The 25,315-nt window shown below is 36.5% G+C and overlaps 11 protein-coding genes across 11 annotated transcripts; 5 read left to right on the top strand and 6 right to left on the bottom strand. All coding sequences in view use genetic code 12, as the record gives it.

Moving 5' to 3' along the window:
• Positions 1–335: 335 nt before the first annotated feature.
• Positions 336–1,280, top strand: SRR1 (Srr1p; the record flags this gene model as incomplete). The annotated part of the gene is made up of 1 exon (XM_049322196.1): positions 336–1,280. One exon carries the CDS (start codon positions 336–338, stop codon positions 1,278–1,280), a length of 945 nt encoding a protein of 314 aa, XP_049181634.1.
• A 1,749-nt stretch (positions 1,281–3,029) lies between these two features.
• CRG1 (Crg1p) lies at positions 3,030–3,869 on the top strand (the record flags this gene model as incomplete). Its single annotated transcript, XM_049322197.1, has 1 exon — positions 3,030–3,869. The coding sequence occupies one exon, from the start codon at positions 3,030–3,032 to the stop codon at positions 3,867–3,869; it is 840 nt and encodes a 279-aa protein (XP_049181635.1).
• Positions 3,870–4,605: 736 nt separating this feature from the next.
• KGF56_001110 (uncharacterized protein) lies at positions 4,606–7,002 on the top strand (the record flags this gene model as incomplete). Its single annotated transcript, XM_049322199.1, has 1 exon — positions 4,606–7,002. One exon carries the CDS (start codon positions 4,606–4,608, stop codon positions 7,000–7,002), a length of 2,397 nt encoding a protein of 798 aa, XP_049181636.1.
• A 65-nt stretch (positions 7,003–7,067) lies between these two features.
• Positions 7,068–9,764, bottom strand: MED5 (Med5p; the record flags this gene model as incomplete). Its single annotated transcript, XM_049322200.1, has 1 exon — positions 7,068–9,764. One exon carries the CDS (start codon positions 9,762–9,764, stop codon positions 7,068–7,070), a length of 2,697 nt encoding a protein of 898 aa, XP_049181637.1.
• An 807-nt stretch (positions 9,765–10,571) lies between these two features.
• On the bottom strand, positions 10,572–11,657 carry KGF56_001112 (uncharacterized protein; the record flags this gene model as incomplete). Its single annotated transcript, XM_049322201.1, has 1 exon — positions 10,572–11,657. One exon carries the CDS (start codon positions 11,655–11,657, stop codon positions 10,572–10,574), a length of 1,086 nt encoding a protein of 361 aa, XP_049181638.1.
• A 1,327-nt stretch (positions 11,658–12,984) lies between these two features.
• Positions 12,985–14,310, bottom strand: PEX14 (Pex14p; the record flags this gene model as incomplete). The annotated part of the gene is made up of 1 exon (XM_049322202.1): positions 12,985–14,310. The coding sequence occupies one exon, from the start codon at positions 14,308–14,310 to the stop codon at positions 12,985–12,987; it is 1,326 nt and encodes a 441-aa protein (XP_049181639.1).
• A 323-nt stretch (positions 14,311–14,633) lies between these two features.
• On the bottom strand, positions 14,634–15,704 carry KGF56_001114 (uncharacterized protein; the record flags this gene model as incomplete). Its single annotated transcript, XM_049322203.1, has 1 exon — positions 14,634–15,704. One exon carries the CDS (start codon positions 15,702–15,704, stop codon positions 14,634–14,636), a length of 1,071 nt encoding a protein of 356 aa, XP_049181640.1.
• Positions 15,705–16,114: 410 nt separating this feature from the next.
• On the bottom strand, positions 16,115–17,230 carry CDC43 (protein geranylgeranyltransferase type I subunit; the record flags this gene model as incomplete). The annotated part of the gene is made up of 1 exon (XM_049322204.1): positions 16,115–17,230. One exon carries the CDS (start codon positions 17,228–17,230, stop codon positions 16,115–16,117), a length of 1,116 nt encoding a protein of 371 aa, XP_049181641.1.
• Positions 17,231–18,848: 1,618 nt separating this feature from the next.
• On the top strand, positions 18,849–19,526 carry KGF56_001116 (uncharacterized protein; the record flags this gene model as incomplete). The annotated part of the gene is made up of 1 exon (XM_049322205.1): positions 18,849–19,526. The coding sequence occupies one exon, from the start codon at positions 18,849–18,851 to the stop codon at positions 19,524–19,526; it is 678 nt and encodes a 225-aa protein (XP_049181642.1).
• Positions 19,527–19,825: 299 nt separating this feature from the next.
• Positions 19,826–22,060, bottom strand: KGF56_001117 (GLY1; the record flags this gene model as incomplete). The annotated part of the gene is made up of 2 exons (XM_049322206.1): positions 19,826–20,687; positions 21,018–22,060. The coding sequence occupies 2 exons, from the start codon at positions 22,058–22,060 to the stop codon at positions 19,826–19,828; spliced, it is 1,905 nt and encodes a 634-aa protein (XP_049181643.1).
• A 1,602-nt stretch (positions 22,061–23,662) lies between these two features.
• Positions 23,663–25,171, top strand: KGF56_001118 (uncharacterized protein; the record flags this gene model as incomplete). Its single annotated transcript, XM_049322207.1, has 1 exon — positions 23,663–25,171. One exon carries the CDS (start codon positions 23,663–23,665, stop codon positions 25,169–25,171), a length of 1,509 nt encoding a protein of 502 aa, XP_049181644.1.
• Between the last annotated feature and the right edge of the window lie 144 nt (positions 25,172–25,315).

Raw genomic sequence — 25,315 nt, forward strand, 5'->3', positions numbered from 1 at the left:
TTTTTTTTTTTTTTTTTTTTTTTTTTTTTTTTTTTTTTTTTTTTTTTTTTTTTTAAGTTTTTATTGTTTCTACAGTAAGCAAATGCATCTTTTTAAATTTGAATTCAATCAAGGCGGGTTCAAAAAGGGATCACAATTAGATGCACAAATGGAACCCAAGGCAACATGTACTACTGAAAGATGAAAAAGAGAGATAGTATAAAACTGATTTTAGTTTTCCTTTATTCTGTAGGTTAGGAGTTTTCAAGTATTTATATAGATCTTTATTATTGTATATATATATATATATATATATATTGTATATGAACTATACTATACATACAAAGCCCCTAGTAATGACAACATCTCCTCAAACCGTACTCACCAAAGATAATTCCGACTATTTCACAATTAAACCAAAGTTATCACTAGATACCAGGCATTCAAGTGACTTAGAAGAGAGTGAGCTGGAAGATAATGACGAAATGCGACTGTTGGATGGCAGTTTAACTGGAATGTTGACAGCACTCGATCATGTATCAATAAGTACGGAACCAAATTATCGAACAGATTCATGCTATTACTCACCATTAACCCCATTAGATGTAACCGATAACAGTAACGATTTATCCTCACCAAAGACAAGTTTGGTACCAGAATCACTTCATGCATCATCGCTACCACTAACTCCATCTCCACATCCACATCCACATCCTATAACAAAGCCATCGTGTTCTCAACGATCCTCCACTTTTTTCCCCCCATCTTCCGCCTCCTCCTCCGCCTCCTCTTTGTCACCGTCACCACCATCACCTGTTGATTTCCGGTTATCATTGCCTAATCTTCAACCATTAAAATTTTTAATAGTAGATGACAACATTATAAATTTAAAGCTACTAAATCGAGTATTGGCCAAATTATACCCAAAATCACAAATCACTCAAGTGTTGGACTCAAGTAAAGTTGAAGAATTGGTAATACATAACTCATACGATTCCATATTTATCGACATTGAAATGCCCATTGTAAATGGAATTCAAATTGCGCAATTTATACGTGGTGATTCCACAAGGGATAACATAGCTTTGATCGCTGTAACGACAAGGACTACTACTAATGATTTACAACTTTTCACTCAAACAGGTATTGATTTTACTTTTGGTAAACCTTTGAATTATAAAATGGATTTCATGGCAAATAAAATTGATTCAGTAATGAGTGCAAGAAGGAATAGTACCAGCTCAACTAATCCAATCGCCCTTGATTCAAACAATTTGAAGCAATCTTTACTCACAATTTGAAGCAATCTTTACTCACAACTTGAAGCAATCTTTATCCATAACCTGACTTTTTTTTATTCATTTCATCAACAATTATTTACTATAAAAAATTTTTCATATCGATACCATATACATATTTTTAGCTCCATCCCGCCCCATCATCAGGTACTACTTATAGATCAATGCATATCTTTTTTTTTTTTTATTGCTTCACTACCTCGCTCTGCTCGATAGCGTCGATAGTGTTGATGTAGTCAGTGCTGCTCCATTTTTTCGCTCTATAGTGTCTCCCGTATCTTTACTTCTCTTCTGTAGCAAACAAAGTTTCAATTGCTTCTGACACGTGATCATCGCTAAGACTACTACGAATTGAGTTAATTGCTGCAAAAAAAAAAAAAAAAAGTAGTATATAGTAAACTCAAACGGATTTAGTAAATTTGTTTTATCAAACATGGTTACCACTTAAAATATTTTGAAGAAACAACGTAAGAAGCATTAAGTGAAAGGAAAATCAAAAAAAAAAGATGACCCGATTATTATCCAAAATAAAAGATATATCCTCTTTGATTGATAACATTATCAATTTTTCTTTATCAACATAGCAACTATTTCTTTTCGAGAAATCAAAAGAAATAGTATGAGAATGAGTCTTTTTTTTTAAATTGGTAGATCACGACACTATGAAGCAGAGCAAAATAGTGGAGCACACTGACTAGCATATTACACTGACTAGCATATTATACTGACTAGCATATTACAACACTATCGAGCAGAGCGAGACTAGCTGCCACCGTTTCCGTTCTTTTCTGTATTTTAGCAAATGTAAGAAAATCTTAAAATCTGAAAACGTCTTAAATCAACTTTGAGGAGTGTGATATTTTTGTTTTGTACAGATATATCTCCGTCTGTTCTGGATCTTATTTTGGTTTCGGCGTTATTAATTTTTCTGTTGATCAGTACAATATGTAAATAAGTATATGTATATAATATATGCGGTCGACTAATAATATGGAGAAAGTGCGTGTGTGCGGGAGTGGGGACAAGAGAGAATGGTTGAGGCATATTTCGTTGTTTATGCATGAAATGTGATTTTTTTGTTTATTTCTAAAGATTTTGCTTATCGATAATACACTTTACTGTTATTTATTTATGACTTTGTTGCAAAAAAGCAGACAGCCTGTTGATGCAAAGTTATGCGCCACATTTGGCAGACAACCTGTTGATGCAAAGTTATGCGCCACATTTGGCATACAGCTTTGCACCAACCTTTATAAAGATTAAAAACACTTGAAAATCGAAGCAAGTCAAAACTAGGATATGTTTTTTCGCTAGTCAGTGTAGTAACAAGCTACTTGGTGTAGTAACAAGTTACTTAGTGTTGTAACAAGCTAGTTAGTGTTGTAACAAGCTAGTTAGTGTTGCTCCGCTATCTCGCTCTTCTCGATAGTGTCTTAGTGTTGTAACAAGCTATTGAGTGCTGCTCCACTATCTCGCTTCGCTTGATAGTGTCACAGTGTTGTAACAAGCTATTGAGTATTGCTCCACTATCTCGCTCCGCTCGATAGTGTCGCTCTGCTCGATAGTGTGGAAGTTGTTCCCTATTTCGTTTTTGCTTCGGAAAAATTTCCGAAATTAGATTTTCCGGTTCTCGGATTTACCGGTTTGTAAACATATCGTGACACATTTTGCTCCACTATCTCGCTTTCGATAGTGTCGTTAGTCAGTGCTGCTCCACTAGCTTGCTTCACTCCCTAGTAATTTGCAACAGGTATGACCAACGATCAAGTTTATTACTCAAAAGGCTTTGACAAGACAAAATCAGATACACACTCATGGAGAAATGTTGAGAATTCTTCAAAATTTGTCACATCGGTACTTAAACCAAATTTTAAAGTACTAGATGTTGGATGTGGGCCAGGAACAATTACCATTGATTTTGCACGAAATTATCTTAATCAAGGCGGGTCAATTATAGGAGTGGAGCCAACTAAAGAGTTGATTGATCTAGCCAACGAAACTAGGGCAAAAACTGTACCCGACTTGAAAAATATTGAGTTTACTTTAGGTTCAATTTATAAGTTACCTTTTGAAGAAAATACTTTTGATCTCGTGCATGCACATCAAGTGGTGGTTCACTTACAAGATCCAATAGCTGCATTAGCTGAGTTGAAACGAGTTACTAAGCCAGGTGGGTATGTTTGCGTAAAAGACGGAGATATTGAAACTTCAATTATTTCCCCTCCAAAATACGAGATATTGGTTGATTATTATATTTTAACAGCCAAAAATGCAGTTTCTACAGATATAAGAGCAGGAAGAAATTTAAGAGGAAAAGCCATTATAGCCGGTTATGAAGCTAAAAATATTACAACCTCCGTGTCAAACTGGTTGCTTGCGGATGACAGTGCCGCAAAACAGAACTGGGCTAAATTGTTTATAAATAGAATTGCTAATAACAAGGATGAAGTGATGTTTCGCGATGACAATGAGAAGGATCAAGCAGCCAAGAGAGAGGTTATTGAGAAATGGAAAGAATGGCAAAACGATGAAAATGGATTACTTGAATTGCTTCATTTTGAGATTATCTATAAAAAGCCAATAAATATGTAGAAAAAAATCATCTGTATAGATGTAGAAAAAAATTATCGGTATAGACATGGAAAAAATCATCTGTATCTCTTTATATATATCTGAATTGTATTTGTCCAATAACTTATGAGGGTGTCTCGCTCTGCTCGATGGCGGTGCGGTCTGCTACAAGTGGGAAAATAGTGGGTACCCCCCTCTCCCTAATACACGCTTTTCTACCCTTATACAGACCCACTACCCTATGGCAGCTAGTGTCGCTCGATAGTGTCGATGACACCTAGTGGAAGACACAGGTTTTATCAATGACAGCTAGTGGAACACACAGGTTTTATCGATGACAGCTAGTGGAACACACAGGTTTTATCAATGACAGCTAAGCACACTTCACTATCTCGCTCTGCTCAATAGTGTCGCTCTGCTCAATAGTGTCGAAATGGTAAAGAAATGTGATACTACTTGTATACCATACATGCCCCAAACCCCGTCTCTTGTTGAAACTGTTCTTGGACTACGAGAGAATTTAGATACGTTGCCTACTATACTGATTTCCAACCCCCAATCTCTTCCTCCCCCCCCCAGATCAATCAATAGGTGCCTCTCTTTTTGGTGCCTTTTTTTTTTCAGTATATTTTTTGTTATCGCACTCTTTGGCTTTTAATGAAACACTATTCTCTTTTTTCTTCTTTACAATTTGGCTTTTGCAATAATTAAATACGAGACGATAAGTGAGGTTTATTTGATAAGATTTGAAGTCAAAATGACTGAGGTGACGGTGACGGCGTCAGGTCGTAACGACGTAGATGACTTTTTATCCAGTCTTTCACAATTATCTCAGGAGAAGCTTAAAGAGGACCGTCAACGCCAACGAAATTTACAGCGTGACATTGATGAGTTGAGATCACGACTGAATAGCTCTTCTCCGACTAAACAAGAATATCAAGTTACAAACACAAGGGTAATGTCTCCGTATAACATGAATGTACCCGACTTGAAGTTCAATCGCTCACTACCTAGAAAGGCTGACAATGGTGCTGGTGATGGTAATAATACCAAGGATAGTACGAGTGTATTTCGTCGACAAGCGGTAGACAATGACGGAGAAGACAAAAGTGATACAAGACCTAGGTTACCAGGAAGACGGGACCAATCGAGTGACCAACTGGGTGACAGAAGTGAAGTACCTGTATTACCAAGAAGATGGGACCAACCAGGTGACAGAAGTGAAGTACCCGCATTACCAAGAAGATGGGATCAACCAGGTGACAGAAGTGAAGTACCTGCATTACCAAAAAGATGGGACCAACCAGGTGACAGAAATGAAGTACCCGCATTACCAAGAAGATGGGACCAACGAGGTGACAGAAATGAAGTACCTGCATTGCCAAGAAGATGGGACCAACGAGGTGACAGAAATGAAGTACCTGCATTGCCAACAAGGCGAGTTCATGATGAAGACTCTCCCAAACTACCAAGACGACTACTGAAACCGTCGTTTGGACTAATGCAACCTGTTGCTAGAAAAGAGCAATCGCCATCACCGACTAGATCGAATCAGAATGATAAAAAACAAAAGGGGAACTTGTCATCTGTGGAGGGCAACTCTTTTCGTCGAATGGAATACATGATAAAGGCTGGAGAAAGAGAAGAAGGCAACTCCACCAAAGAAATGGCTCAACCAGGATTGGTGGTGGGGGAAAAAGTAAAGGAAAAACCTGTAAAACCAGATTGGCTTACTTCATTGGCATCGGCAAAATCAACAGTCTCAACACCGCAATCAGTGAAAACCACAGGACCCATTTTCAGTCCTGTGAGGCCCAAGCCTACTAGCTGGCTCGATAGCGCGGTTAGTAAGTCACCCGAATCAAAGCCAAAACCTGTATTGTATCCAGTTATAAAACCTAATAAACCAGCCCATTTATCAAACAAAATTGAAAACGCAAAGTTGAAAAAGGGTAAAAACGATGATGAAGAAGTAAAGCCAGAGTTTTTAGACGCTTTACTGAAACTTAACAAACCAAACAGTCTATTGAATAAGTGTGGAAAACCTCAACCAACTACGAGGTCTCAACCTGTATTGAAATTGCAAGAATCACCATTGGAGTTTCAAAAGAAAGTCAACTTAATGACGAAATCAAAACCACCAGCAGTACCTGCAAAACCAAAGCTTGCCACAAATTTGAAGGTAAAGGAGTTCGAGGAGAAGGATGCTAGTGAAGTACGATCCAAGTTACAGAAAATGTCTCCGGGGAAACTCGAAAAGACTTTAAATACGCCTCAGAAGATAAATTACGAAGAGAAAGATGCTAGTGAAGTACGATCCAAGTTACAGAAAATGTCTCCGGGGAAACTCGAAAAGACTTTAAATACGCCTCAGAAGATAAATTACGAAGAGAAAGATGCTAGTGAAGTACGATCCAAGTTACAGAAAATGTCTCCGGGGAAACTCGAAAAGACTTTAAATACGCCTCAGAAGATAAATTACGAAGAGAAAGATGCTAGTGAAGTACGATCCAAGTTACAGAAAATGTCTCCAGTAAAACTCGAAAAGACATTGAGTACATCTCAAAAAACAAATTTTGAGGAGCAAGATAGTCAAATGTTAAGAGATCAATTAAAGAAATTGGCACAGAAAAAGGCATTGGCCCCACGACTAAAGCAACTCAAAAAGTCTCGTACAGAAGATTTGCAAAGTGGAGCAAAAATTGAGGAAACTTCATTCATTAATGGCAAGAGTGAAAACCAAGAGGGAAGCAAATCCAATAAAAGGAGCAGTGACGAATCAAATGTGGAATTATCATTTGAGCACAAATTGGGTGCAATACTTTCAAAAGCTAGTACTTTTCCACAAACTGGATCGATTACCAGGAAAACCTCAAGCATCACCACCCAACAATCTAGAGGTGACGGAAAGTTGGAACACTTGACTAAAACCCGGGCCAAGGGCGCTAAGCGGAGATTACCAAAAAATTTACAAAAACAAGTTGTTAATTCAAAAACCACCACCACCACCACCACGCCAAAGAGAAAACCAGTAGACGAAGAGGAAGAATCAGCAAATGTTTTGTCAAAGATTAAAAAACCACCGCAGATTAAAGAAAAACCAAAACAAATCAACGTAAAACCAAGAGTGATCAGCGGTGATCTCTTTATATAGTTCTAGAATCATATGACGTTCACTTTTCTATCATTTGTTTTTTAACAGTATTTTTGTCTTTGTTTTCATATTTCCCGACTACTTAAATCTTCTAATATTTTCTCATTCAAAATTTTGATTGTAGTATAAAACAAATTGGACTCATTAGTTTTATCTTTGACTCTCTTAAAGTATGCTAATAAACAGTCTTCACGGTGTACATGATTTATGAATTTCAATAATTCTTCGCTTGTTGCAATCTTCATTTCAATATCTTCATTCTGGTCATCTTCTTCATCGTCTTGCTTTAGAAATTCATCCATATCATCCATAGCATCAGCTGCATCTTTACCGCCGCCATTCATTGATGAAGCTGCTACTTCATCATTGAAAATTGAAGAGTAATGATAATCGATAGATACGTTGAAGCTAAGATCTTTTGCTTCGGAAGTGGTAGTGGTAGAAAAAGTAGCAGATGGTAATGATGAAGTTGTCTTTGTTGTTAAATCAGCGCGGTCAACATCTGCATTGAGTTTTTCTATCCAGTACAATTTATCCTCATTATTTTCAATCGAATCCCAAATAAAAATAGAAACCATGAGATTAATAAACAACTTCAAGTTTTCTTCGCTGGATCTGGTATGAAAAGTGTAAAGCTCTTGGATTGTAAACTGAACAACTTCCAATTTGTTGTGCTTAAGAAATTTCTCAAAGCTTTCAAATAGTTCAATATACTGTGACGTATCAGCAGTAAAGATATTCTTGAAACTTTCCCTAATATTGGAAATGGGCATCTTCTCCTTGGGAGTAGTCTTTTCAACATTGTTGTAGTGCACATGAGGAGTAATTATTTGATACACTTCTGTTACGGGACATTGTTTCATTATCTCTGGACCACATATATTCAAGATGATTTTGAATATGAGACTGGGGGTTTCTCCCACATTTTGTAAACTTGTCTTTATGAGCTCAGACAAAATTTTGTACTTCAAGTCCATTTTCAAACTTGGATCTCGCAACATCCATTCAATCAAACAAACATTAACTGGTATTAGAAATAATTGCGATAAGTAGTCTAGTCCATTGTTCATTACACTAAAGTCGATTCTCTTTATATTCGTTGCTTCTATTGCTTGCTTATAAACGATAGGAATCAACTTGTAAATCTGTTTAATGCTTAAACTTTTTACCAAATCATCCGATAACCCATCATTACTCTCGTCAAATAAAGAATTGATCCATTCCGATAATAGTGTGTTATAATTTGTTATTATTGTAGAGTCTTCCTCGGCATTTTCATTCTTTGTGGGTGCGTTGCTGGTGAGATTGGACCCTAATCTGTAGAAAAATGAGTTGATGTAGCTTATCACAAATGAGTCTTTGATATCGATTTTCGAAAAATCAATGTCAAAAACTTTCAAAATAAGGATTATACTGATAATAGCAACACCACAGTATGAGTAATATTCCTGAAATTCATCCTCATCTGAATCGATTTTGAAATTTTCAAAATCAATATAGTCTATTAGTTTATTTAAAAGAGTCATGTTGGTGTGGAATAAAATGATGTTGACCAATTCGACATTGTTCATCAATGCGAGTAACAAACGATTCAATTTCTCCAATTCTTTTGAGCGAACAAAACCATCAATCATATCAAGTATCATATTTGATGCAATTTGTTGTCGCTTATCGGTCAAGAGAATCTTGGGCAATTCGTTAATCAATTCAATAAGCCCACTTTCTTCAAGCGACGTGAATCCCAGATTCACATTGACCAAAGTCTCACTAAACTTAGCTCTCAACTCAACACTATTGTCGTCGCCTACACTGTTACACTTCATGGCCTCCAAAACCATTCGCTTCATATTTGCATCCACCATGGTTAATGACTTCAAATTGTCCGCTAATAACTCAGATACTTCTTGCTCCTTAAAATTTAAATCTTTGAAAATCAATGTAAGTTTAGTTAAAATAAAATTCTTTACATTAAACAAGTGGTATCCAGAGACGTTCAAGCTCAAATTTGCAAAGACCGCATTAGTAAATGCATTAGCAATATAGTGATTATCACTCTGAACTTGTGGAGATATGCATTCTTGTACAAAATGTTTCAAAAATGTAGTTGGATTTTGCAAAATTTCCAATTTCTTAAAGTCCTTTGAAAACTGATAAAACCAACAAATTCTCTTTACATTTAGATAAAACTCGAGTTTGTTATGAATCACTAGGGAAACGGGTAAGATTTCACTTTGTTCTGTAGCAGAGGCACAAATACCTTCATCGAGTCGAATAATCTGTGAATCTTGCAATTTTTCCAACAGACTTTGCAATAAAATCGGTTTTACTTTTTTTACCAAGTTTGTGAAATTAAATGTGCCACCGGTATATTTATCAACTGAAGAGACAAATTTGATAATAAACTTATTCCAAATTTGCTTACTGCTATCGTTTTTAATAGCGGATGAGTAGTAATTATCAACAAGTACCACTATCAACAGAATAATCTGGTTAACCACAGCCAAAGACTTGTCTTGTTTATCTGAATAAGCCATTATATAATTAGGTAGATCCCTTGCAATTAAAGCATCAATAGTTTCCTGATTTTGCACCTTTTCGCATTTCTGGATAATCTTCAATACCTCTTGCAAATACCGAGCCTCGAGCTCATCTGGAAGCTTGTATAAATTTGACCAAAAAAGCTTACTTTTCGACTTGGTGCTAAGTGACAACTCAGTCATAAGGTATAGTCGATGTCCTTCAATCTTGTCTGCAAAAGCCATTGATATCGATGCTGGTTGAAGTAACTCGATATATTCTTCATTACTTATACATTTCCCAGAATTAAGCTGAAAAAACAAGAGAATAAATGTCTTGCTGGATGTCTTTAACTCAATTGACTTGTCTAGTAGACCTCCTAGCGTCATACCTTGCAACATCATTCAACAATCTTGAATCAACTTGCCTAGTAAAGTTGAAATTGTTGGCTCTCTCAATTTTTTTTCGTTTGGTCTTGAAAAGAGTCACGTGACAAAAATATTACTAGTGTATTGTACTTATACTCATTTAACCAAACTAGTACTATATATATATATATACTCCCTTCAATAACTTAATAACTCTATGGTATTGTAGAATAAAACTCCAAACAAACGAAATTCAGTCTCCCTTAATCCAACTTCCTTTAATCTAACATCCCTTAATCCATAAAATAACTTTTCTTTTTGAAAAAACTCTAACCTATTACCTACTAAAATTGAATATAAAAAAAAAAATCAATAACACCACCACCTTCACCAACAAAGGAATGACAAACAATAACACCATCACCAACAAAGGAATGAAAAACATTAACACCATCATCAACAAAGGAATGACAAACTGTTTTTAAATATGACAGCTAGTGCCGATGACAGCTAGTGTGCTCCACTATCTCCCTTTGCTCGATAGTGGAGCTGGTTTGTGTGAAAATATACAGCGATTGCAAAACCGAATTAAACAAATGTCAAGTAAAACCAAATGAAAAAAAAAAAAAATGTTATACATATATATCACATGGCAATGATTAAATGAATAGGGGCGATTAGTGGTTACCAAAGCTTGGAAGTACCAAATCCCAATATGGTACTGTTTCCAGGTGTAGGTGTGCCCATACTTGTGCTTGTATTCTCGTTTATGCTCTTAGCCCAGATCGACCCCGAGGTCAATGTAGTTGAAGTCGCATTCCCATTTGTATTGTTGCCATTACGAACGTTATTATCTTTAGCAGAGCCGGCTGTTGACATTAAGGTTGGAGAGTTGAGGAAACTCGTTGCTGCTGTTGTAGTAGGCGTAAGTGAAGCAATGCTAGTCGATAATAATAAATTTGGTGGTGAGCTCTTATCAAAAACACAACCTCTTTCCTCCTGTAAGGAATTTGACCGCGGCGGTGGTGAATTGGCAAATACTACTGGAAATGGGTTAGGCGTGGAATCAGACGATGATGAAATCGAACTAATGGAATTGGTGCTTCCATTAGACATGTTTAACTTGTTGTTCAATTGTGATTGAACGCTACCACCTGTTGTATTTTGATCAACATAACCGGTACCACCACTGGTACCACCACTGGTACCACCACAATTTGAAAAATCGCCAAAAACCTGGGGAGGTGGCTGGGAAAATATAGGTGGCTGAGAAAATGCAGTGAGCTGTGATGTATTGTACATGGGAAGGTTGTGTTGATGGGACTGCCATTGTTGGTACTGCTGGTGCTGTTTTTGACGTTGTTGTTGTTGCTGTTGCTGCTGTTGCTGCTGTTGCTGCTGTGCTAGAGCTGCTTGTTGTTGTAATAAATAGGTTTGCTGCTGGTGATGTTGTACTGCAGCAGCCGCTGCCACTGCGGCTAATGCATATTTATTACTCTGTTGTTGGATATGGTGGTTACTGTGATTTTTATGACCATACCCGCCTTGATTAACGTAGATGCCCTTATTGCCACCATTACTATAGTTGTGATAAGTATTATAATGCCCCTGTGACCTATTCTGATTATGATAATTTTGGTTGTACTTGTAATTTTGCAATTGTTGGTTTTTCGAATTATTCAAATTAATCTTTTCAATAACTTCCAACTGGCTACTAAATGGAACAGAATGCGCCAGTCTTTTGGGATAAATAGTAGTAGATGACGACATTATGCAACATATATGTATACAAAAAAGATCCCCCTTAGTTAACACTACTATCCCCCCTTGGTTAACACTTTTATTCCCCTTGATAAATACTTTTATAATCAATCTACAAACACTGAATTGAAAAAAAAAAAAAAAAAAGAATCCCGAAAATTTAATCGTGATATCCCCCAATATCCCTTGAATAAAATGGAAAAGTAAAATTATACAAACTGAATGAAGTGAAAAAAATGAGCCACTTGGAAAGTAAAGCTCTAACAAGTTCTTATCAACCGCGGCCAGATCAATGATAGGAAAATTATACACTTCTAACCGCCGATAAAAATCCTTCTTTTTAATTTTTTTTTTTTTATTCTTCTCTAAGAAACAGGTTTGAAAGCAAAGTTGTGAAAGCAAAGTTGTAGTGTATTTTCCCCGGTTTTCGTCAAGTTTCAAATACAAGGATGTATATGTTCCAAAACCGCTATCCTATGCTTTAACCTGCTTGTATCGCGTGGCCTATTTGATATAAGCACTTTGAATGCTTTTTTCTTTTAGTATTCGTTAAGTTCCTTTAACCGCTGAGTTCTTCGTTTTCTTTTTTTTTTTTTTTTTTTTTTTTTTTTTTTTTTTTTTTTTTTTTTTTTTNNNTTCGTTTAGTTCCTTTAACCGCTTATTTTTTCGTTTTTTTTTTTTTTTTTTTTTTTTTTTCTTTTTTCGCTTCTCTGAATTGGTCAACGACACTAGCGAGCAAACCGAGCTAGTGGAGCAGCTGACTAGTGATACTTTTGACTATTACTCTGGAGTAGCACTGACTAGCAACATTCTAGATTATTACTCTGGAGCAGGTGACTAGTGATACTCTAGACTATTACTCTGGAGCAGGTGACTAGTGATACTCTAACTATTACTCTGGACCAAGCGATACTACCGATACTCTAGACTATTACTCTGGACCAAGAGTAATAGCTCGCTTTGCTCGCTAGTGGATTACTACTTTTTTTTCTTGCTTGTTTGTTTGGTACTCGCCCCGCCACGCCTTTTGGGGCTTGTGTCAATACAAGGCCATGCGGCGATGCAATACCTCACCAGCTCAACCGCGCATCATTATTCCCACATAGAGCTTAACAAAAAATATAGTATATGTGCGAAATCCAGTATATATTACAATACAAAGATATTGAAACTTTACATTCAAATACAAGTCCAGCACATACATTAATACAAGTCCACTAGTGCCGATAGTGTTGGTGGCAGCTAGTGTCAAAGATAATGAAACTTTACATTCAAATACAATGAGTTGAAAGTGTATATAGACCCTATAGCGTCACTATATGTACAGCATGAGTTATTATGAGCTTGTTGATGATGCTGCTGCTGCCGCTTGCCATGCTGGTATTCCATTATTACTATTACTATCACTATTACTGCTGTTGTTACTATTGTTATTGTTATTGATTTTACTGTTCAACTGCCATGGTGGTATGCCTGCAGATTTGATTCTCTCCTTGATTTTCTCTTCAGTAACATCGCCAACAGCTTTTTGGTCATTATCATTCAATTCTTGAGCCTTATATTCGTTCTTCTCTTCACTCTTGCTTCTCACCAACTGCTCGTCTCGTTTTGTTTCGTTTTCTTTATGCTTGATTTGCCAAGTTGGTATACCCCCTGCAACAATGTTGTTTTCAGTTACATCGTTGCTTCTCGTCGTGGTAACTTTCTCAAGTTGGTTATCAGTAGTTGCCGCAGTTGAAGAAGCATTTGCCACATTTGCAGAAGATGGCGCATTTGCCGCATTTGCCACATTTGCAGAAGATGACGCATTTGCTTCAGTCTTGGCTTTCGCTCTCTTCAAAATCTCACTAGCTGAGGGAATTGACGAAACTGGCGCAATACTTCTACCAACGCTTGCACCGCCAGTAGCTCCAGTAGTTTCAGATCTCAATTTTATCAAGTTCTTCAAGCTTTGCAATTCTTCATTAAGGCTTATCAACTCTTCACTAACATTCTCTTTACTCAACCTCATATTCTTCTCTATTGAATTACTCAAATTGTCAATTTCTAATTTCATTAATCTCAAATCATCATCAAATTTAAGTTTATCCTTGTTATATTTCGTTAAAAAGTCATTAATGTTCTCAATAACGGTATCTATATCTTTCAACTTCTCCTCATTCAAATTCTTCATTTCTTCTTGCTCTTTACTCATTTCTTCCAAAATCTTGTCAATCTTGATAAACTCTTGATTAATTGTTTCCTTGTCTTCTTCAATTGCAGATTGACTCGGTGGTATGATCGATGGAACAACATAGCGTGATATCACCTGGTATAGTCCATATGCAACTCCCGCGGTGGCAGTTGCCATTATAAAATAATCTTTCCATGATCTCTCAGGCAACGGTGGCGCGACATTAAAGTAGTCGACAGGTAGTTGCTGGTGGTGTGCCAAGTTAGTGTTTGAACTAGATGGCGTCAACGTTGTTGATGATGAAGTACTTCCACCCGATGATGACATATCACCACTACCGCCACCGCCTGCTCTTCTTAAAGCCTCTTCAATCTCTTGTTGGTTTAAACCTTTCGACTCTAAAAACTCAACCTTCTTAGTTAATGGTGAAGCTGAAACATTAGGATCTTGCAAAAATGCAACTGCACTATTTATAAGTTCCTCATTCATAATACCTCCTTACAACTGCTTCGGATACAATACTCTATTCTTGATAATGCTCTTACTAAATACCAACCCTCTTCCTTCCACCTCCCCTTCCCCCGCTAATAGCCAACTTTTTTTTTTTCTTGTTCCAGCGGATACCAAAGACCTCATCACGTGACAAAGCTTACCCCAGATATTTTTTTTTTTTTTTTTTTTCAAAGCTCCTCTACTATTATACATCATTTATTTTCACCTAAGTTTATACAGAAATTATATATAAATCTTTATGTAAACAAGTCTTGAATCTCTATGCAAACCAGTCTGATCCTATGCAAACCAGTCTGATCCTATGCAAACCAGTCTTTGAGCATTTTACTTTTAATTAATTCCTCATAAATACACCAGCTGATCCCAGCACTAACACATTTTCTACTTAATCTCAAACTTAATCCTCTAAACAAGTTTTTAAACCCACCTTCTTCCTGCATCAATGTTTGAAAAGTTTTCCACATTGAGTTACCATTAGTGAGTTGTAACCTCGTTTTTATCGCATCAAAGGGGGCAGTTATTGTAGTACTCGTAGTTGCTGCTAATATTGCGGCTGTAGTATTAATAATACTTGCATAATGATGGTTAAGAAGGTGGTGGTCTTGGCTAAAGTTTCGAAGTATGAAAATCGGAAGAATGTCATTTTTAAACAATTCATACGAGAGAACATATAATCCAGCATAAGGGCAATCTCTTGCCAATGTTGCTGTTGAACCTCTAAAAAAGTTTTTTAATGATCCACCATGGCGTGGTACTTTCCCCATTTCCCCGTTCCCTCCTTTTGTATTTTCTAAATATACCCCCAGGATACCATCATACATGGAATTGTAATTATACAAGTTACTCTCGAATCTTGTCTTGATAACAGTTATAGGCATAGTGATATACCCAACAATTGCTCTTGCAAAAAACCCGGTAGCTAAATTCTCCATTGGTGTTAATTTAGGTAATACAGATGAGCTCGATTTGAAGCTTGATTCAACTTCACCGTTTCTAGGATACTTCAACCTATATGCCGCCCAGTTCGATCTCATCTTGGACAAGATTGTAAAGTACAATCCAGCACCAATTGAAGTTCTCAATGTCGAAGGTAATGTACCACGCCAAAGATCTTTTATTTTGGTTAATTTTTTCAATTCCTTATATATCGTAGTCCGAACTTCATTCTTGGTAGTGTGCTGTTGTTGCTGTAGTCGAGTCTTTAACAAATCAAAGGGCTGTAAAGTAACTGCCGAGACTAAACCCGCTATACCTCCCGATACTAAATGAGTTACTGCATCCGGAGACTTATTGGCTAATAAAACAACTGGTTTGGATATTACCTTGGAGTCATGATGTGGTGTTGGTGAAGATGTTGTTATAGATGACATCTAATTGGACATGGAAAGAAAGAAAGAAAGAAAAAGAAAAAGAGCAATCAAACCCGTGTGGTAACTTGTCCAAGAAATTGTATATCTTTAAGAGGTGGAGGTGTGTTACGATATAACAAGGGGCAAAATGACCTGTCAGCTTTCGGATTGAATTTTTCGCAGTCGAAAGGAAGAGAGGAAGGAAATGAAAAAAATAAAATAAAAAATAAGGACCCCGTTCACAGGTCAACACAGGTCAACACGGGTCTACACAAGTCTACACGGGTCCTGTTCTGCTCTGCTCTACTCTCTCGCTTTGCTCGATAGTGGTGCAACACTTGATACCTTGTTACAACCTCTTTTGTAGCCCAGTTTGTTTCTTATAACCCAGTTTAATCTTTTTCTACTCTTTTCTATCAACTAGACTCGCTTCAGTAGCTTATTACGACACTATCTCGCTCTGCTCGATAGTGTCGTAAACGTTTACTTATTGTAAACAACGCATCTATTTCATCCAATTTGTACTTTTCGCAATTCCATAACGACAAACTCGCCAATGCCAAATAAGTGTGCATTGGATCAGGAGTACCATCAGGAACGCTTGAAAATCCGCCCATAATTGTATTTTGGGTTTTCTCTAATAAAAACTCTTCTGCCAACTCCACGTTTATTAGCTTTAAATTATCTTGATTCAATAAATAAAGGCTCCCACTACACCACCAAGAATAGCAAGTATCGCTCAATTTGTTTTCCCTTCCATTAAAGCCGCCCGTATCTATATTCCTATGAAACGCATAATCTTTCATTACCGGGTACAAAACTTCCGGGTACGATACTTGCCTATGAACCAACCAATTTTTTGTTTGTTCAAGGTTGTCTACTGGAAATCCAAGCAATTTCAAAGATGCAATTGCACAAAAGGTATACCCTAAATGAGGCTCATCGAAAACTTGAGAACCGAACCCACCATTGTGGTTCAACCGTTTTAATATAAAATCTGTTAGCAGGTTCTTATCTATATCCAGTTTTAATTCTGTTTTATCTAACAAAAGCTGCCGTATTACCAATGCCATATAACATTGCCTTATATCCGCTTGAGCAAAATCAGATTCAAGATCCGTTTCATTAGAAGTCTGTAGAAACCCCCCTTTATTCAGACCTTGTTTAATTTGACATTTAACCAAGAAATTAAACAATTTCTGCCAATTGAGTCGTTTAAAATCCGACTTTAGTATCATTAATGAATATAATGCAAATAAACAAGCTGATAAATCACCAGAATCAAACAATTCACCAGATTCTTGAAAATACATAGTTGATCTAAATGTCACATATTCGTTTCTTTCAATAAAGAAACTGTCCCATATAAACTTTTCATGGTACTTAAGTTCTTGCTGTGTGAAATTGAACTTGTTAAGTAGCTGTAGCCCATGAAGAGAAAAATATATTATAGCTAGTTTATTAGAATCTTCCAGAGCAGCTTGGGCAGGTAATGCAATTAGACACCTGTTGAAAAACTTTTCATGTTTTTCATGAAGCAATGACATCTACAAAAAGAGAAAAAGAAAAAAAGATAAGAGGTAATGCTTTAGTAACTTAGCTGGGTAGGTCTTTGGTATAAACCTCATCACCTCATTATGTTGAAAAAGTAAAAGAAAAAAAAAAAATAATAATATGGTTACATCTTTCGCACCCACACGTAAAGGACTACTTACAATACATATTTATTGCATCATTTTGCTTTTGGTCCTTCAACTCTACCAGTAGTGACGGTGGTGGTGCTAAATAATATATGCACATGCTTCACACTTTTTCTGAAAACAGGGTTCCCCCCTCCTTTTGCCCTTGTCATAATTCGTATGTGTGTCAAGTATCTTTGTGCTCAATTACAAAGACACTTTACCTTGTGAAATTTTTTCCAATTTTTTCAAGTCTATGGTATATTTTACAGCGGAATTGAAAAGTAAAGTACAAGCCTTAAAATATAGCGTCAGTTAAGTGGATTCACACAATTTTACACTCTTTGCTGTAATGAGCTCCTAGTTTTTGTTGTTTTCTTTTGTGGAGAGGAACAAAATCCGCCTGCTCCTCCCTTGGCTGCGAAAAATTTAAAAAGTAATGCGATATATTTATCGCCAACAAAGAGATTAACACACAGTGTAGCAGAAAGTGGCACAGCATAGCGGAAAGTGGCACAGCATAGCGGAAAGTGGTACAGCATAGCGGAAAGTGGTATAGCGTTATAGATGACGTAGCATTCAAGGTTCATTTTCATTAAACCGTTGTAACTCGAAAACTCAAGCCTCAAAATCACACTGAATACATAGCATCAACAAATAAAAAAGTCCTCGTGAAAAGTCATCTCCTATATTCGATCATAAAGAGGATGGCTCTCTAAAAAGAAAAAATTAAGGTTGTGTAAGCCTGAGACTCTAAAATAAAGACTATATTACATTGCTTGAGACACTGCGCAAAAGGTTAAGTTGCATGTCTTTCATTTCTATTCTACGAGGTCCTTTTTTGGTGCTTTTTTGGTTCTTCTTGATAGCCTTGGCAAGACAACCATACTTTTCCAAACAAGGTGCCCAAAATTATCCACTTTTCATTGACCTAAAAAAAGCCAAAAAACCACAAAAAAAAAAGTTTACTTCAGATGGTTGCGAAGAGGAAGAGGGAAACAATAAATATATGTACGGAGGAGGCAAGTGTAGGTAGTATTATTGTTATTGTTATTGTTGTAATAGTAGTAGTCGCCACGCAACGCTAAAGAGTTGGTGATGAAGCTTTTCCTGAGTTACCGGTTTCAGGGTCCTATTGTATCATATTATTGTTTATGCTCAAATAAAGGACAATAAAAAAACAATCAAGTTTAATGATACATGTAACATTCGTCCCAAATTGGGTTTTTTTTTATTAGCTTTGGAGTTGGAGAAGGAAAAATCAAAAAGTGTATTACGTATACCACAATGGCAGGATACTGGTATAGTAAAGTTACTTGTTTCATGAATGTGAACATGGCTGTGTTCATTTATGTTTATAAATAACACCTGAATTTTCCAAACTTTTATCAAACAACCTCAAGCTATTTTCATTTTCATTTTCTTTTTTTTTTTTCATTCAGCGGAAGCAGTTTTCTTGTCCACTGTCCATTGTTTTGGTTCAGAAATGAGAGTATCAAAATTGGCAATTATTGGTTCAGTGCTTATTTCAGTTCATGCTAAAGTTTATTACACTGCTTTTGTAATAAGAGCCGATGAGAATTCCGACGGCATCGAAGATACTACAACTGAAGCTGTCGATACATTGACTGAAGTTGACGATCCATTTACAGAAACTGACCAATTGAATCCCCCAACAGATACAACGGAAAACAATCGTTTCACGGATGATGCAGCGGGAACAAATCTGTTGCCAATTTTCAGCCAATCTACCGAAACAGATGAGATAACCAATGCACAAGATGCTACAGGATTTGGCTTGACTATTCCTGATGTGTCGTCAGAAACGGGAAATACCAGGGGCTTCACACAAGAACCACCAACAACAACACTTGATATTGCAAGTACCCGGAACTCTACTACTAGAAGCACTTCACGTAGAAGATCAATTTCAAGCTCAACAGACACAAAAAACTCAACCGATACACAAACACATACCGGAAAACATACCTCAACATTATCTGATGGTACAGCAACCAAGAACGAGGAAAGTTCGAGTAGTGGCGCTGCACGTACTGGTACAACAACTCAAAATGGTGGTGCTGGAGCTATTGTTGCTGCATTTGATGAATCTGGTTTGTTAATGGCAATTATTGGTGCTGTTGCTGGTGTTTTATTATTTTGATGAGATATAAGGCGATAGAGCTTGCTTTTATAGTGTTCTTTGTTTGGTATTTAATTAGTTATTAAGAAGAAAAAAAAGATTTAAAAGTAATGGCTGCAAAATTTTCAGGTCCAACTTATTTTTTTTTAGTAGTGGTATTGGTGACAGTTGGTAGCATAATGAGAGAAGAGGAGGAGGAGGAGAGGAGGAGGAGAGGAGGAGGAGAGGAGGAGAAGAGGAGGAGGAGATAGTAAAGAAAACCCAGATAAAGGCGAGATGAAACTGAGTAAAATATCACTACTTCAATCATCATAAAAGACTTATTCATTTAATAATAATCTACTCAATTTTATATCTAGACAATGAATTTTCTCGGCTTTAAATGGAGTGACTATTGATATAATAACAGGTAACCTCACTTGATCACCGTTTTCAAGAACAGAACTATAACAATAAAATTCATTATTGAACCCTTGAACGAATTCGTTTTCTTGATTGAATAATTTTTCAGCATTGACCTCAATCTCATTAAACCAACTCAACTCATATCGAGTTTGAACAGAGCTTTGCATTGTTGAATAGGGATAAATACCACCACCTCTCAGCTCATCGAATTCATTTCCAACACGAAAATAAAAATCAGCAAGATTGATATTCAATCCACAACCCAATAATTTTGTGAATGATTCTTTCAAAGTCCAAAAATGATTAAATCTGAAATATGTATCGACTTGGCTCAACTCCAGGTCATGAAAAATAGGCTCAAATTGAGACAAGTAGTTTACCGACGAAATGTTTTGCTCCAGGTGTGATAAATCTATACCTATTGGTAGATGCAAGCTCACTGCAATCGCAATAATATCATTTGATGAACTTGTATTAAATTGAAACCGATCAATAAAGGGTTTTCCATGTTTGCTGTACCCAAAATTGATCTTTTCAAAATAAGGACGTTTAAGTAAGCTATTGACAACGTATCTGGTGAATAACTGAGTTGCTAGTTGCTTGTATTTCAATTTTGAAGAGATTGACTGAATAAAAGTCTGTAGTTTCAAATCGTCTAGTAATCTCAAACTTGTTTCGAAATTATAATCGTCTTCAAAGAATTCTATAAGGTCTTTTGATAATTTTGTTGTTACTACTATCACATCAGACTCAGCTATATCGTCCAAGGTTAACTCACTCATTCATCCATTCACTTTATCATGATCTCAAACACTACTGCTGATTGGGAAAAGGTGGTGGAAAAAAAAAAAAAAAAAAAAAAAAATTAACTCTAAACGATTTTCTTGTTTTCTTTTTCTAAAAATAAATCTGCGTAGTTTAATTCCTATCTACTATAATCTAAAATTCAACCATTTTTGCTCCAGTTCTTTTTTTATCTTTTCTTATTTTTCCTTTTTCAGCTTCTATTCCTCTCTTTTAGGGAGCATCATCCCTCCACTGGCTTATTTTGTAGGCTTGTAGAATTTAAAGTTTGTCTTTTCCTCAAAAGGATGTTTTTGAGCATACTCGAAAGCCTCCAAGATAACCTTTTTCACAGCGTCAAATGATTCTTTTGAGATTTGATAGTGAAAAGCAACTCGCCCAGAATAAACTTTCACTGCATGCTTATCACTAATCTCAACTAATTTCTCTGGGTTTATCTTATTTGCAGCAATATCAACAAACACGAAATTCGTCTCTACTGGATGTTCCAAAATTATTCCCTTCTCTTCACACAATTGACCTAATTGTTTTGCCATTTCATGCGTTGCTGGCAACTTTGGGAAATTCTCATCAATTGCAATTATTGCCATACTAGCCAATAACCCACTTTGTCTAATTCCTCCACCATTTTGTTTTTTGAAATGATTAGCCTTACGAATAAAGTCAGCATCGCCGACTAGTACCGTACCTACTGGTGCGCCCAATGTCTTTGAGAGACACAATGAAACACTATCGAAATATTTACTGTATTTTTGCAAACTTATCCCCGTTGCAGCAGAGGCATTCCAAAGTCTAGCTCCATCCAAATGTAGTTTCACATTGTTATCTTTGCAAAATTGAGAAATTCTCTTAATTTCATCAAGGGGGAAAATCATTCCGTGTAGTGTGTTTTCAAGACAGATAAGTTTTGTGGGGGCGCCATGAATCTCACCATCATCAGGCACAAAATTGGGCAAGATATCGTCTTTTAAAGTTAGGTAACGGCCATTTTTTGGATGTATTGGTTGCGCTCTTGCTTGTGTTAAAGTAGACATACCCCCTGCCTCATGTTCATACACATGACCACGATAATCACAGAGAATGCTATATGGAGGCTGCGTTAAATTGACTCTCATTGCCAATTGATTTGAAAGAGTTCCACTCACACAAAAGAGCCCTGCTTCCTTTCCAGTTAGTGCACTTACTTTCTTTTCCAACTCGATGGTTTTGGCATCCTCGTTGTATACTGCGTCTCCAAGCGTTGTTGTAGATAATGATTGAATCATTGACACCGTAGGTGTAGTGAATGTATCACTTCGGAAATCATTATGAGCAGGACTTTGCACGGAGAAAACTGAAAGATCCATCTTGCTACAATTGAATCTTTTCTTATTGGGGGAGAGCGGGGGAGTGATCTTACGATGAAGAGCTTATGAGAAGAAGTGCCTACTTTCATTGCTGAATGTTTAGTGTCAGCATTGTCTTTTTTTTTTTCTTTTTTTTGGCGGGGGAGGGAAGAGATGGAATAACGCGGAATAGATTACTTGATGGAATTATTCAAATTCCGCTCAAACTTTGAGGTTCGATAATGGATTTCTTTTAAATATAAATTTTTGTCATGGGCCTTATGTTACCCATAATGCTGGTGGAGTGGTGGTGGCGTCATAATATCAGCTTCAACGTTAAATTTTCCCTTTAATAGTCACATTTGTCGAGCTCTGGTTTTATTTATAAATAAGATTACAATATCATTAACGAAAAAACTCTCCTCTATTAACTAAGGCCATCCCTTTTTGAGCAAAGATCTCCCTCAAAGATCTCCCTCTTTTTAGGGGAAAAATATCCCGATATAAAGAAAACATTCTTCCTCTCTATCCCCCTCAGCAATTTTAAAATAATTTTCATTTGTGATAATTTGATTCATCAATTAATCTTTATTTGCATGTTATTTTACGCAAAATTTTAGCAGTGTTGATAATTATGACAAAACCAAAATCCAGAAATAACAGAGGAAAGCTTTTCTTACAGGAAAAATCTATGTGTGTACATGTATGTGTGTGTGTCTTGTAGTGTTGGTGTGTTGGTGTGTTTTCGTATTTAGGCTTGTAGTTATTGTAATTGCAAAATATGCATTGAGTTCCCAAATTGGGATAAAGCCGCCATCACCTCAAAACAAATTAAAACTATACATTTTTTATCAATAAAACAAAGAGTTTTAAAAAGAGGGAGATGAAGAGAGAAAGAGAGGGGGAGAGAGAGAGAGAAATTTAGCATAGTGTGCCAGGAATTGGGCACATAGAGATTATCAGCATGTCCAATTGAATGTCGTTTCTTAAAGAAAAACTTTTCGTCTGTTCAAAGTAGGTTAATTGATGTACTGTCTTATCAGAAAGAGTTTGCCCTTGTGGAAGTTCGCGGTAGGCGAATGGCAATTGGCGGGACGAAAAAAACAAAAGCAAGAAATTTGATGTAGATACTGAAAGCCAGTCTTCTCCCCCCCACACACACAAACACACAAACACGTATAAAATCTCTCCACCACCACATCTCTCCCCTCCCTTCACAATCAAACCAAGAGATAATAGCTATGTGACGACAGTTTTGTCTTTTCACCCCTTCCCTCCCCCCCTTCTCCCCCCTCCTTTCCCAATATTGTCACCTCATTTCTCCGCCCACATCAAGTAGCCGCAAATGGATAATTAAATGTTGATTTTTTTTTTTTTATTATTGTTTATCAAGATAACTCTTGATTGCACAATGGACTTTTTTTTTTCCTTTTATCAACGACCCCGGATATTTTTCAGATTATTATTTGTCCCTTCTTTACCCGCCGCCAACATGCATTGCATGTATACATGTATAAATAGCCGTATCTCTCCCTCTTTTGATTAACTGATTACTATCTACTCTCCCTTACACTTTATATTTAGTAGTAAACAAATAATTCGCAGAAAAGAAAAGAAAAGAAAATGTCACTTGAGTTGGAGTATCCTGTTACTTTGCCAGATGGACAAACGTTCAAACAACCATCAGGATTATTTATTAATAATGAATATATAAAATCCGTTGCTGGTAAAACTTTGGATTCAATTAATCCCTCTACCGGAGAAATCAATGGATCAGTTTATGCTGCTGAAAAAGAGGATGTCGATATTGCAGTTGCCGCCGCTAAAAAGGCATTGCCTATTTGGAAGAAGAAGTTTACTGGTGAGGATAGAGGTATATTATTGAACAAAATAGCCGATGCGTTTGTCAAAAATAGAGAGCTTTTAGGTGCCATTGAAGCTTGGGACTCGGGTAAGAACAAAGAAACAAACGCTGTATTTGATATTGATATTTGTGTTCAAACATTTAGATATTATGCAGGTTGGGCTGATAAGATTTGTGGTAAACTTATACAAAATGATCCATTGAAATTGGCATACACCATTCATGAACCATTGGGTGTTGTAGGACAAATTATTCCTTGGAACTATCCCTTGGCTATGGCTGCATGGAAATTAGCACCTGCGTTAGCTGCAGGTAACACTGTTGTTTTAAAGACTTCAGAAATCACTCCATTGTCATTGTTGTATTTTGCACAAACTTTTAAAGATGTAGGTTTCCCTGCTGGTGTTGTCAATATACTTTCCGGATATGGTGCAACTGCTGGTAGTGCTATGTGTGTTCATCCAGATATTGCCAAGATTGCATTTACTGGATCCACCGCCACTGGTAAATTGATATCCAAGATGGCTTCCGATACAATGAAATTGGTTACATTGGAATGTGGAGGTAAATCACCATTGATTATTAGAGAAGATGCAGATTTAGAGCAGGCTGTCAAGTGGGCAGCTGTGGGTATCATGTCCAATCAGGGACAAATTTGTACTTCAACCTCAAGAATCTATGTACATGAAAAAATTTACGAAACTTTTTTGACCCAGTTTGCGCAACATGTTGAACAAGAGTATAAACAAGGTACAATGTTTGATCAAGGGTGTGTTGTTGGACCTCAGGTTTCTAAACAACAACGCGATAAAGTTTTCAACTATATTGAAATTGGTAAAGCTGAAGGCGCACGAGTTGTTCTTGGTGGAGAAAAGAATGAACAAGGTGAATTTGCTAAAGGATACTACATCAAGCCAACTATATTTGCCGATGTTCAGCCAAATATGAGAATAGTTAAAGAAGAGATTTTCGGGCCAGTTGTATCAGTTGGCAAATTCTCTAGTGACGACGAAGCAATTACATTGGCCAATGATACATCCTATGGTTTAGGATCGGCAATTTTCACCAAGGATTTAGAAAAAGCTCATAAAATGGCTGGTGAAATTGAAGCTGGTATGGTTTGGATTAACTCTTCAAATGACTCTGATGCTCGTATACCTTTTGGTGGTGTTAAAATGTCTGGTGTTGGTAGAGAATTGGGTGAATATGGATTGAATATGTATACTCAAGCAAAAGCCGTCCATGTTAATTTAGGTCTTAAATTATAATACTAAACTAAAGGGGAAGAAAAAAAAAGAAAAGAAAAAGAAAAATTAAGAGGAACAACTTTTTTTAAATAGAATGGGTTTTACTCCCATTAGTTTAGTTTTAATGCAACCAAAACCTGTGATGTACAAGAAAATCGACTTAAT

This window comes from Candida oxycetoniae (assembly GCF_023343755.2).
Source record: "Candida oxycetoniae strain CBS 10844 chromosome Unknown scaffold3, whole genome shotgun sequence".
Lineage (NCBI taxonomy): Eukaryota > Fungi > Ascomycota > Pichiomycetes > Serinales > Debaryomycetaceae > Lodderomyces > Lodderomyces oxycetoniae.